Source organism: Cyclopterus lumpus, chromosome 6 (assembly GCF_009769545.1).
Source record: "Cyclopterus lumpus isolate fCycLum1 chromosome 6, fCycLum1.pri, whole genome shotgun sequence".
NCBI classification, from domain to species: domain Eukaryota; kingdom Metazoa; phylum Chordata; class Actinopteri; order Perciformes; family Cyclopteridae; genus Cyclopterus; species Cyclopterus lumpus.
The window spans coordinates 4,763,234-4,776,109 of NC_046971.1; the positions used below are offsets into that span (position 1 = coordinate 4,763,234).

Here is a 12,876-nt window from a genome sequence, read left to right on the forward strand (position 1 = left end):
CTGCCCCCAAGGGGACACACAAAACCCATTAATGCAGCTTTAAAGCTGAATGAATATCTTATTCTGAAGGCTACTAAAATAAATAGTTTTATCATTCAGGGGCTTGATAAGAAGCCGACTTGTTATTGAACGCTAACCTGGGCTAACAAAATAGCTAACATGTAGTTGAGTGCAGTACGGACACAACAACAAAAACTCCACAGGAACCTATTTCAGTTTGCACAAAGTTATAAATGCATGTATGCATTTAATTTATTCTTTTTTTTTTAAAGATGTGAACGTCTGCTGATGTATACTCGTATTATGACGCCTCGTCACATGTCGTCCTCCTACAAACAAACAAATATGCAGCAGGATCTATAAATAACAATAATCCACCGATGTTTTAAGGGCGGGTGGGATCTCTTATAATTCATTTCATACAGTTAATATACATAATAATACACATTAATTATGTTTCTCTCATGTGTGATGATGTGCAACAAGTCAACAGCCCAGAAGGTACACGAGGAGAAATCCCTCTGAACGAGGTTGTTGCTCCTGTAATGTACAGTGCCGGCTAAGTAAAGTAAGTTATGGAAACGGTATCACATGTTATCTAATTACATTGCGTAAGTGAAGGGACTCCGGCCTATTTTTTTTCTTCTATTTTGAAACATGTGACATTTGAGCCCACTGAGTGAGTTGCGCAATAGCAAAAAGCCGAGCCAGCTGAAGCGCTGCCCATGCGGATGGATAAGACAATCGGTGAGTATTGATGGGAAGAGAAATGCACCTGCTGAACCCTGAGAGACGACCAGAGAGTGGATGAAGGACCCTCGGGTGAAGATGTTCGACTGGGACCAGGAGTGGAACATCTCCTTTGCGGGCTGCGGCTTCAGGAGTATTTACCACCTGGGGGCTCTGAGCTGCATCCTGGAGCGGGTCCCACGGCTGGTTCACGGAGCCTCTAAGATCTGTGGAGCCTCCTCTGGTTGCCTGGTGGCCGCGGCCCTGACGGTCGGGATTCCCATGGGTGAGTTCATTGTATTCGTCAAATTACTTTTATTATGGTGTCATGTCTGTGTGTTCTTGAGATGATGAACTAGTGCATTGAGGTTATAGATTATTATCGTTTTTAATGTCTATCGTCATCTAAATCTGTCCCAAACAGGTAAATAAGTCATTTCTTTTAGATTAGATTTTACTTTATTCATCCCCATGGGGGAAATTACTTGAATTAATAGCATCATTTTATTTTTTACAAATACAATAAAAATATATTTTTTAAATTGTTTAACATTTAAGAATTTAAATAATAATAAAGGAAATGTAAAAAAAATAAAATACAAATGAAAGTGTGTACAACTTAATTTAGTTATTAATTAAGTTATTTCTCATTCATTTATTGACAATGTTGCATAATGGTCTCTCTCCAATGATCATATATTAAAGAACAAGTAAAAGATGTGTGTTTAAAAAAAAAAAAAAAAAAAACATTCGCAAAAGTAATATGATATTCTGTTTGTTTTCTTCACTTACTGTGTTTCTGTATTTTTTTATTTGTGCCAGGCCATTCAGAAAAAAGGGTCAGGGACATCGTTATCTCAGAGCGAGTGTTGTTGTTTACGCTTATAGTGATTTAACACACACGCACACACACACACAAGAGTTCAAGCAATAGTGGGAGCAAATTCCAGAGGTCACATTGAGTTTAAAGCGAAGGGAGGCCCAAGCGAAAGGAAAACACCTGTCACTCAATGTTCTCATGTGAACCTATGTGGGGAACATTCAAGTCCACATAATCAGTAGAGCATAGTGTCATGGACATTTTATTTTTTTTTTTAACCTTGTTTGGACTGTGAGAGATATCGGAGTCTTAGATAAGAAGAAAAGGAGTTCAGTGCTGAAGAATGTGGGCGCCGTCGTTTTATCTTATTGCGTGAAAAATATAAACATCATAAATGACAGTGAATGGTGGGGAAACCTCTATTGACCTCTATTGACCTCTATTGGATCTGTGTATTGATTGAAGAGTATTTCTACCAGCGTGGTGCGGGACATGAAGGTATCTGGCCCAGCTGAAGGTTTTCTCCCAAACCAACCCAACAATACAATAAAAAAATAAAAACATCCCAATAATAATAAAAATGATTGATTATGTGATAACTGTAAAATGTAGGTAGACATTGATACGAAGAAAAACACTCGTAGCAATAAAGCAATAACAAGCAAAGAGCATTGAGATAAGAAACAAACCAAAAGAGAAGTTGATTTCCTTCATTACCCAGAATGCATTTTGCAGCTCGCGGACGAGGAGCTCAGTGTGTGTCAAACTTTTGCTTCTTCAATATAATCCAAGATCCAAAAAGGATCCCAAAATAGATGATGTTCCTCTATCTTTCCCCCTCACAGCAGTTCAATGCTGATGTTCCTCTATCTTTCCCCCTCAGAGCAGTTCAGTGCTGATGTTCCTCTATGTTCCTCTATCTTCCCCCTCAGAGCAGTTCAGTGCTGATGTTCCTCTATGTTCCTCTATCTTCCCCCTCAGAGCAGTTCAATGCTGATGTTCCTCTATGTTCCTCTATCTTCCCCCTCAGAGCAGTTCAGTGCTGATGTTCCTCTATGTTCCTCTATCTTCCCCCTCAGAGCAGTTCAGTGCTGATGTTCCTCTATATGTTCCTCTATCTTCCCCCTCAGAGCAGTTCAGTGCTGATGTTCCTCTATGTTCCTCTATCTTCCCCCTCAGAGCAGTTCAATGCTGATGTTCCTCTATGTTCCTCTATCTTCCCCCTCAGAGCAATTAAGTGCTGATGTTCCTCTATATGTTCCTCTATCTTTCCCCCTCAGAGCAGTTCAGTGCTGATGTTCCTCTATGTTCCTCTATCTTCCCCCTCAGAGCAATTCAGTGCTGATGTTCCTCTATATGTTCCTCTATCTTCCCCCTCAGAGCAGTTCAGTGCTGATGTTCTGACTCTGGCCAAAGAGGCCAGAAAACACACTCTGGGAGTTTTCCACCCGACCTTCAGTCTGCTGCGGGCGGTGCAGGACATCCTGCTGGAGAAGCTTCCGGCAGACGCCCACCTCCGGGCCTCCGGAAAGCTCTGCGTGTCCCTCACCAGACTGTCGGACCGGCAGAACGTTTTGGTGTCAGAGTTCGACAGCAGGGAGGAGCTGATTCAGGTAGAATGGAGGAGGACTGAAATGTTTCTGTGTTCCGATATCTCCAAAAGTTCCGTTCTGCGTCTACCTGTCACACCTTTCGCAGGCTCTGTTGTGCAGCTGCTTTTTCCCCGTTTACTGTGGCTTCATCCCACCTTCATACCACGGAGTGGTGAGTAGATTACACGCGAGGATTACACGGAAAACATGGTTACACAATACGATTTTACTGTTAATCAGATGTCTTTTAAATCCTATAAATTGGGTCTTTAGCGTCACTGTGAGGAACTTTTCATTGGTTACAAAACAATCTTGATTTAATTCGTGAAATATAAAAGTAAACGGCTTTATCCGCGAGCAAAACTGGCTATTTCTCCAGTGTTATTCCTTTGACCTCCAGCTGGCAGCGGCTCCTCCTCCAATAGACCAGAATGCATTGCATCCAGATGACATGAGACATCACCTCTAAAAGACTATTTTATTTCTCTCTAAAGCCATAGCTACATGTTCAAGACTGGCAGAAAGTCCCTAATTGAATTAGCATGCACTGAACAGATGTGTCTTTACTTTGAGCGGTAACACAACACATCAGTTCATGCAACACACACACACACACACACACACACACACCAAAGGTACCTTCAGCCATCACGTTTCTTTCTTTCTCTGCAGCACTACATGGACGGAGCCCTGAGCAACAACCTGCCTCTGTTCGAGCAGAGGAACACCATCACCGTCGCCCCGTTCTCTGGCGAGAGCGACATCTGCCCCCGGGAGGGAACCTTCAACTTCTTCGAGGTGCACTACGGCAACGTGAGCATCCAGGTCAACACCGGCAACGTGCATCGGATCTGCACGTCCTTCCTGCCTCCCGGACCCGAGGTGGGTGGGGGTGGCGTTTCTTTAAGACGGTGGAGTTTGAACATGTTTTTTTTTTAGCTGAGATACAATCTCTACTTCTGTATGTAATGTATTCAGTTTAAAAAAAAAAAAAAAGGGCAATCAAACCTTCCTGTTTCCCACGTAGACGCTGGCTGAGATCTGTCACAACGGCTACATGGACGCTCTTCATTTCCTGAGGGAAAGAGGTGAGCTCTTCCACTTCCATCCTCCTCACAGCCGAGTCCCCGATTTGTCTGGTAAGCACACGGCAGCTAAAACATGCTATCAGCTAACTGCCTGTTGCAGATCTGCTTGGGACACAGTGCCTTCCGCCAAGTTGGATGTCGGAGACGGACGCGGCGAAGGAAGAGTCCGAGCAGACGCTGTCGAATGGACAAAACCCTCGTCGGGAAGATGGTCGGCGGCCGGGCCTGAAGGTCACGGAGAGTCTCCCAGCGGGCATCAAGAAAGGTGAGGCGGGTCACAGGGTTGTAAGTCAAAGAGAGGGTTTAGTTGGGTAAGAAGTACAATTACATGTAAGGCCATGTAAGGTCAAACGTGTTCCTGTAAGGTCATTTGTTTAAATGCTCAGAGGTGAAGCCGGTAAATTCTATATGACCCGCGTAAGTAAACGAGGCCGCCAGCGAGAAGATGGGAGAGGCTATTTTAAGTTCAATCAGGGAGAGACCAGTTAGATAAAGAAAGGATGCAAGTTTATTGTTAACATATGATATGAAATGATGAAGTCTCAGATAGTCTTTGGCGCTTGGACTCTGCGGGGAGATTTGCAATTGAGGGCCGACTGCCCCCGATCAGCAACGAGATAGACCCCCCCCCCCACCCCGTGGAGTCCAGACCTGGTGCTGATAGAATGATGAGTTGATGAAGCTGATGGATCCGTGGAGACTGGGCGGAGATGGGGAGCTGGAGGGGTGCGTAACAGCAGCATGAACTGAAGGTAGAGAAACAGTCACATCTAAATGAGACAGCAGCAAGACGATTGGCTAACCGTGTCATTGTTTCTGTGTGCTTATTGGATAGAGGGGATCAGCTGATCTGTGCAGCTGGTGTCATGATTGACGGCGCAGAACAATGACAGCAAGTAAACAATGCGTGAGGAATGATTGGCAGACATGTGAGGAATAGATGGCGGGCTGAGGGGTCTTCCTGTCTGAACTTGCGCTAGAGCTCCATTTGGTGTAATGTACACTGTGTGTGTGTGTGTGTATGTGTGTGTGTGTGTTAGTGCTGTGCGAGGCCTGCATCGACAGTCACTGTGGTGACCCTCAGCGGTCTCGGGTCACCGGGTTCCTTCCAGTGAGAGCGGCCATGTGTCTCCTGGCCTTCCTCGCGCTGCCCGTGGAGCTCGTCTTCTCACTCGCCAGAAGGTAAAAGTGTCTCGCTCCTCGAAGGGAACGAAGCGAGAGAACAACAGTCGCTTAATGATCCTCCCGACACTGGACATTTACTTTCAGTTTTTACACTTACAGCTTATTATCGCTGTTAACGTCGACCTCGGACCTCCGGCACACGTGGAGCTGCGACGGCGAGGACCCCAACAGGTGTGTGCCCTCGGAACGGTAATAACCTTTGAGTGTATCAAATGAGTCATTTTAATCTCAGTTATTGGTTTGGAGATGACACACACAACATATTTGCCAAACTTGACAACACTTTCAGCGACTCGAAGAGGCTCATTTTGGTCTCCGACCTCAGAGGCCAGACAGGAAGTGACGAAAACGTCAAACCGTTGACCTCGACAGGCCGAACCCTTCACTGGGACAACAACAACAACCTGGACCTCTTCTGCCTCACACCGGTCTGTTCAGGTCCGTCTAGCTCCAATACACCTGCATGTGGTAGGGAGACTTTGAACCGCAGGAGTAAACGGATGTCAATGTAAACCCTTTTATTATTATTATGTGTGTCAAGAAAAAAACAAAATAAAAAGTTGGTATCCAGGGTTTTCAGCTGAATTCAGGCATTTCATTACTGATATTTGTTTTCATATAGATTGTATGTATAGATTATATTTGTTTCCATGTAGATAGTATGATGTAGAACCTTTCTAGGCTCAGATAAGAACATATTGTGAGTGATGTGTAGTTTTACTAGTCCACAATGTTGTTGTTGTTGTTGTTGTTACAGAAATATTTTGCGAGTTGAAGGTATCATACAAACTTTTGCAAGAATTATATATTTCCTATAAAGATATGAATGTTTCTTTTTACTATATATTTGTTTGTTTGTTTACTTCCTCCATCTCGTATCGCAGGGCAGTGAATGTTCAAACCATGTTACAAAATATTAAACCCTCGTCTTTTACATCGTTTCTTTCCTCCCCCCCAAAATAAAAAAACGTCGCCACACGTTCACAATGAAATGACTGAAAGGTAGTCCAATAATATAGAAAAGGCATCATCAAGACATTTTAATGGACACGTTTCATAAAATTCCTTGCGAATGACAATTTCATAAAACATACAAAATGTAAAATTCTAAAATTCCTAAAAGCAAAAAAAAAAAAAAAAAAAAAAGATTAAAATATAACCTGTATAATGATGTTGAAAGGCTTGCCAGGAATATTCCCTCAGTGGGAATCTCCCAACGTGCACGACGAGTTCACCCAGTGATCACTTTGCATCGCGGTCACTTCGTAGCACCGTGAATGTTCACATAAGAGGCCAATAAAAGGCTCACACTGATCGATCAAAACTTATAAAATAATCATCTGGAGTTTGTATCTACTGTCCAAACAGTAGCCGTGAATGTTTACACTTACTGCATCATAGTGCAGTACGGTACAAAAAAGGCAAAAACCACCGTTTAAATACATGCATGACCTTCTTCAAAAAGACAGTCGAGCATCATTGTCAAGTCCCTGATTTTACATATTTAAAAAAAAAAAAGACTGTCGTGAAGATGATCATACCTTAGTACAAGACCACAAACAAACAAAAAAAAATGCAGAGAGAATAATCTGCAAAAACTCTACACACACACACACAAAAAAAAGAAGTCCCATCTATGTGTGTATATTCCACTCGGACACTAATAATAAAAAATAAAAATATTTTTTTTAAAAACCGGAAGTCTTCTCATTGTGCGCTGCCTTCCTTTGGTGCCCCGCTGATGTCTGGGATCTGATCTGCAAACGACTGGGTCATCCACTGGCCGTCCGGGAGCTGGCCTTCTGGGATCTGCGACGTGGTCGCCTCCTGTGCTCCTTCTGAAGACAGACGACAACTCGGACTGAAGCTTCTGGGATAATGAGACACAACTACGACGTCTACTCGGGTGAATTACGCAACGTATAATAATATACACACACACACACACACACACACACACACACACACACACACACACACACAAGAAGCCAGGTTACTACGCAGGACACTTGGTGACCCTCAATCCACATTTGGATACATGCAGAGGCTCCGTAATGCGATTCCTGCCCCCAAATTTATTATGCAGCTTGTAAACTTGTTCGAGGACTGGCTTGTCTGGTAAGAAACTTTCTTAAAAAAAACGGCAAATAAAAGATACCCCCACCCCACCCCCCCAGGAGAAAATCCGGTTTAACGAATCTAAAATATACATGAAATCTGCTGACTGCAGAAAACCGTCTGTGACCCCGGTTACTAAAATACATACTCTACCATTTGTATATCAACTACTCACCCGGTGTTACCTTTAATTCCTTTAAAGAAAACTTTTCTTGCATGCCTCTACGGTGAAAGAATTAAAAAAAACAAAAAAAAACAAGAGTAATTAATATACAAATGGTAATAATTGAAGTATTCCTTTAAGTTCATGCAACCGAGCTGACTGTTTTGAGTAAATATTTACCTTAAGACATGGTTTAAAATATGTATCTGACCATTGCGATGGATTTTTTTTCAAATTTCTACAACCACCAAGTGGATTTAATAAAAAGTGTGTGGCGTGGAACACACTCGACTGCGTTACCTGTGTTTTCCGCAGTAGAGAACGTACAGTGGCCGTTGGTCTGCGGTTGGGGCTCCTCCCCGTCGGGTCCTCTCTCTGCATACACGCCACCGAAAGCATCTTCATAACCGGGATCGTACTGCTCCTCCTTTATCGCCGACTTCTTGGCAGCCTCTGCTCACGGGAAGGAAAAATTAAATAAAAATGATGAAACGCCAATGATGTCGCGGCCTTTAAGCATCAAATCGTCATACAACTACTTTTTTTTTCCTTCTAAATGACGATTAGCTGTAGTTTGTTTTCATTGTGCTTCTTTTCTAGTTTCTAAGTGGTCAAATACAAGTTGGACACACACACTTTCAGGTGAACCCCACATCCATCCCCATCCCCGATGGCGCTTTACCTTTAGCCAACGACAGGTCGAAGGAGTAATCGGTCTCCTCGATCTCGGCGGGTTTCTGGACGCCCTTCAGCTGATCTCTGAGCTCCCTCAGTTTGATGTAGAAGTGGACTTTGTCCTGAGCTCGAGGGAACTGAGCGCAGCGAGCGCTGGACGAAGGCATCAGGTACAGAGCCTGCGGAGGGGAAACGATACTTCAAAAAGGCATCGACAGTACATGTGAAGAGATCTCACATTTGTAGAATACAAAAAAAAAAAAAAACTTAAGATGTCCTTCAATTAAACAGTTTTAAGAACCTTTTCAGTGCAGACACTAAGTTACTGTCGTCAAGTACTGATCTGATTTTACCGGAGACATAAAACTTGAACCATTAGTCTCTGGGATCAACATGTAGAGAACCTGAATTTCACGGATATTTGAGGTTAACTCACCACTTCACAGTCGGGGATCGTGTGCGGCTGCAGACCAAAATCAAGTTTCTTTGGTTTCTTGCCAAACATCTCTCTGCAGAACATTTCATAGATGCCTTTGGTGGAGTGGGAGGGGGGGGGGAGAGAATATTACTTAAGTTAACGTGAAAGAATAATTTCACAGCAACTGTTGCTCCGTGGTAGAAGAGTGCTTACATTTTCCATTAAAAACAGCAATAAGAGGCTTGAATTTCTTCAGCTTCTCGACAAGAATTTTTCCTCCTTCGCGTAACTCTTTACTGTTGAGATGAAAACAAAGACAAATGGTTACAATGCAGTGTCACAAACAACATTTAAATCTCAAAGCAAAACAGGAATCTCAGCCATTACGGTTCCTGTAATGTCCATAATGAGCCTTACATGCTCCCTTCCCCGGACAGTCTTTAGACTTACGTTGAGAGGTCTTTGCTCCCTGGTGTCGCCCTGGCAACCATGTTGGTGAAGCCCATCTTGTACTTGACAGGTAGGACGGTGTCATGCACGTGGTTGAGTTGCTCATCGGTAAACCCAGACAGAAAGAGGCACTTCCCTGAAATGGAAAAGTCATTCATCTCTCTGGCCAACGAAAGCAGATGTATTTTTCTCTGAAGTTATTGGTGTCACAGTGTCAGCATAATCTTCATTTGCAAGGTAAAAAAAAAAAAATCAATTCTAGCCTATCATTGTTTTTAATTTGAAACTGTGTAACCACACTTTACAAAATACGTCTTAAAGTGTTTGCAGCCCAGCAAGAGGAACCGTTTTTACTATTACGCAGCTCAAGATCATTCTCATCAGATTAACTTACAGAAATGATTTCCAGGACCTGGAAACCACCGTCCAATGAAAGCCGCCATCAGCCCTGGGTTGATACCAATCTGGGGAAAAAGCAGTACATGTTTTTTTGGGGTTTTTTTAAGTTTACAAACCACCCAAAATCACTCCTGATAGCACAGCGTTTGGCTCCACCCAAACAGTTGAACGGGGAATCTTACAATAACATAGTCCAGGTTGTAGTCCAGCAGGTCTGGTAGAGTTTTCGTCATGACTTCCTCCTCGGACATTCCCTTGAAGCGGTCAATTTTCCTCTTGACCTTTTTGAAGCTCTCATCGATCTTCTCTTGCTTGCCATCTGCCTGAGCCTCGGCGCCCTTCTTGGGTTTAGGACCCGGTTTGGCTTTAGGTGCATTTGGGTCCTTCGGCGGCTTCGGCGCCTTGGGGACTTTCGGCGGTTTTGGTTCCTTGGGGGCTTTCGGTGGTTTTGGTTCCTTGGGGGCTTTCGGTGGCTTCGGTGCCTTGGGGACTTTCGGTGGCTTCGGTGCCTTGGGTTCCTTGGGTTGAGCTGCTCTGCCTCTTTTTTTGGATGGGGCTACAAGAAAAAGATCAGAGAGGTGACGTCAAAAGAACAAACCGCCTGAATTTTTGACAGTTGACATACTTCATCTATACCAGAAACATGGACACCTCCATGCAAACCACAATACAAGTCTAAACTATTTCAGAAAGCCAAATAGATAACTTACACAAAGCTCTACTCCAGGAGCATCAGAACTAGTAGCAGGCATGCTAATGTCATGCAGTATTACAAACATGTTCTAATTGTGCAGACCTATTGTTGCCTTGATGAATCAACACTGTACGCTAAATGAAAAGATCTGAGATCTGACCCAGAACCAGCTGATCTATAAACAGCGGGGGAGTTCAAAGGGATTCATAGTACGTTTTGCCAGGTCGGCAGGTTCCTGCTGATCCATCATGGGTTCTGGATAAGCCATGTGTGCCATGGCCGTCTCTCCCGTCGGCCCCTCTGGGTAGTGAGACTGATGGTTGTGGTTGAAGCCTGAATATTGGGCCTGGAGAGCTTGAAACTGCTGTGCAGACTGAACCCTGTGAGGAAGAAATATTTTTAAAACAAACGGGGGGGATTTATTAATACAACAAGTGAAATTGCAGCGGGGTGTGCTGCAGGGTTAGACCAGTGTGTTATGCAACCACACAATGTAGGCACTATGCGCTTTCTTTCTCTATTTGACAGTGTTGCAAGGTGATGATGCATCATTTAGTTTGATCAATTCTTAAATATATACATTTATTTATTCATTTATACATCATACTATGAACTTTTGCCCAGTCGGTGAACAATATTTTCAATTTCTTCTTAACAAAACGACATCTTAAACTGTTCAGCTTTATTTTTGTAATGTAATTACAATGTAATTTGTTCTCCTCTATATTAACGTATTTTGACTTTACTCAAAATGTTGTTAGGCACCAAAGCAAATTCTTTGTGTGTGAAGACCTACTTAATAAACTGGATTCTGATTTTGATGCACCCTCCTGGTCCTACAGTAAGTCACGTAATTACATTAATTTATGTTAACTTAATTATTAGGTTCAACTTGTTTACCAGGTTATTAGATGAAGCTTGTGTTCGGCTCATTTATTCAGGTGGGGAGGCAATGTGGAGCGATATTTGTGGAGCTTTGTTTGTAGGAAAGTGAAATACATATTAGAAACTCATCGTCATCCATCAAACTACATCCTTAAAAATGACTATCGAGTTGAGTCAAAGCCTGTTTAAAAAAACAACTGAACATTTTAACCTTAATTAATTGATTGCACGTCTGTTGTATAAGTTTGCATTAGTTTTAGTACGAGTGAGCATCAGCTCTGAAATGTGCGCATGTCTTTGATTTAAAAGAAAAAAGAAAAAAAGGACAACAAACAGATCACTCTGCAGAGTTGTGTGCTACTTATTTTCACACCAGATGGGAAACCCACAAAGTAAGTACCCGATCAACAACGAGTGAAAAGAAGGTCACTGTAGCAAAAAGATGAATCAAACAAAGAGAGCCTTCCTTTTGTATTTCCCCCTGTATTAAAACTAAGCAAAATGCCATCGAGCTACAACTAAACAATATCCACACAGCACTGTAAATCACGTGGGGCGACCCAAATAACAATGGTAGAACAAAAAACAACAAAAAAGGGGCACACATGCTTTAATTTCATTTTCATCACACTTTGCCATTCAGAGGTTTGCAGATATTTAATTTTTTTTTGGGCAACATTGTGGTGTGGAGGAAGACTCACCACTGTTGAAGATACTCCGGGGACACAACAGGGAATCCATTCAGCTTGTCTTCCATCTTTTGGGTGGTTGGACTTTATCAAATAAATCAATATGCAAATTGAGGGAAACACAGCTCGGTGATGCACACGTGGTTTAAGAGTATTTAAGAGTCTGGCAGTGTATGAATCTGAACGCATGTGCAGGACTGTGGAGTCAACAAAAGAGATAAACAACACCAACACAAGGGGGGGTGGCGATGGCGGTAACACAATACGACGAAGGTAAAGCAACCATCACGGTCCCCGCTTCGTTTAAAAGTAGAATAACAGATAGTATTCCTCACAGCGACACTTCTAACGTTACACCTGCAGCTTCCTCCACGGTTATGCTAACTCACTAAGCTAAACCACTCCGGTTAGTCTTCTTTTTAATTAAACAAATAACCTTTTAGAAAGACTTCCCACTGCTAGAAAGTACATATGCGAGTCCGTTGCCATCTCGTTGAAGTCACAGACGTTTCGTATTCCGGGAGATAATATTCATTTTGTTGTTTTAAAAGGGGGGATTCGAGCAGCAGCTAACGTTAGCTCGACAGCCGTTGAGCTAGCTTAGCACGGATGAATGGTTTCGGGTAGACTGAAGGATATCGCGCACACTTTACAGGTGTTTTAAAATAACGTACACGTACCTGTTGCGGGCGAGGGTTTGAATGAGCGTCTTCTGTACGTGTAGCTGTTATTGTTCCATCTATCCCGCTATTCGATGCACATATGCGGTGCAACAGAGGCAACAAAGACGTGACAGCCCTGCCGGTCAACTTTGACACCGGACGAGCCCAAGTCTGAGACGTAGGGGTGCGAAAATAACTATATATTTAATTATAAACGAGGGAAATCACTTAAAGTGGCGTATTTAATACTGCTTACTCTTATCTAAACCTATTAAATAAACATGTTTGAATATGGTGTGTTCTACTGCG

At 42.9% G+C, this 12,876-nt stretch overlaps 2 protein-coding genes across 7 annotated transcripts; one reads left to right on the forward strand and one right to left on the reverse strand.

Moving 5' to 3' along the window:
- Positions 1-828: 828 nt before the first annotated feature.
- On the forward strand, positions 829-5,862 carry LOC117731957 (patatin-like phospholipase domain-containing protein 2). The gene is made up of 9 exons (XM_034534539.1): positions 829-1,015; positions 2,930-3,162; positions 3,248-3,313; positions 3,814-4,023; positions 4,169-4,229; positions 4,330-4,494; positions 5,342-5,411; positions 5,499-5,603; positions 5,787-5,862. Exons 1-9 carry the CDS (start codon positions 829-831, stop codon positions 5,860-5,862), a joined length of 1,173 nt encoding a protein of 390 aa, XP_034390430.1.
- Positions 5,863-6,431: 569 nt separating this feature from the next.
- tdg.1 (thymine DNA glycosylase, tandem duplicate 1) lies at positions 6,432-12,719 on the reverse strand. Of its 6 annotated transcripts, XM_034534313.1 has the most exons (12): positions 12,586-12,719; positions 11,918-11,989; positions 10,545-10,711; positions 9,820-10,193; positions 9,633-9,702; positions 9,239-9,374; positions 9,002-9,084; positions 8,807-8,901; positions 8,378-8,549; positions 7,996-8,148; positions 7,708-7,754; positions 6,435-7,252 (listed from the first exon to the last, which is right to left on the reverse strand). In XM_034534313.1, the coding sequence occupies exons 2-11, from the start codon at positions 11,971-11,973 to the stop codon at positions 7,729-7,731; spliced, it is 1,332 nt and encodes a 443-aa protein (XP_034390204.1). In that variant the 5' UTR covers positions 11,974-11,989; positions 12,586-12,719; the 3' UTR covers positions 6,435-7,252; positions 7,708-7,728. The 6 variants fall into 6 exon arrangements, with proteins under 6 accessions (XP_034390201.1, XP_034390205.1, XP_034390204.1 ...); XM_034534310.1 differs by lacking the exon at positions 7,708-7,754 and having other exon boundaries at positions 6,432-7,252; XM_034534309.1 differs by lacking the exon at positions 7,708-7,754 and having other exon boundaries at positions 6,540-7,312.
- Between the last annotated feature and the right edge of the window lie 157 nt (positions 12,720-12,876).

Coding starts and splice junctions, on each gene's coding strand:
- LOC117731957 (XM_034534539.1), top strand. CDS start 829: ATGTTCGACTGGGACCAGGAGTGGAACATCTCCTTTGCGGGCTGCGGC. Junction 4,024..4,168: donor TCCTGCCTCCCGGACCCGAG/GTGGGTGGGGGT, acceptor TTTCCCACGTAG/ACGCTGGCTGAGATCTGTCA. Junction 4,230..4,329: donor TCATTTCCTGAGGGAAAGAG/GTGAGCTCTTCC, acceptor TGCCTGTTGCAG/ATCTGCTTGGGACACAGTGC.
- tdg.1 (XM_034534309.1), bottom strand. CDS start 11,973: ATGGAAGACAAGCTGAATGGATTCCCTGTTGTGTCCCCGGAGTATCTT. Junction 9,085..9,238: donor GGGAGCAAAGACCTCTCAAC/GTAAGTCTAAAG, acceptor TCATCTCAACAG/TAAAGAGTTACGCGAAGGAG. Junction 8,550..8,806: donor CGATCCCCGACTGTGAAGTG/GTGAGTTAACCT, acceptor TCCCCTCCGCAG/GCTCTGTACCTGATGCCTTC.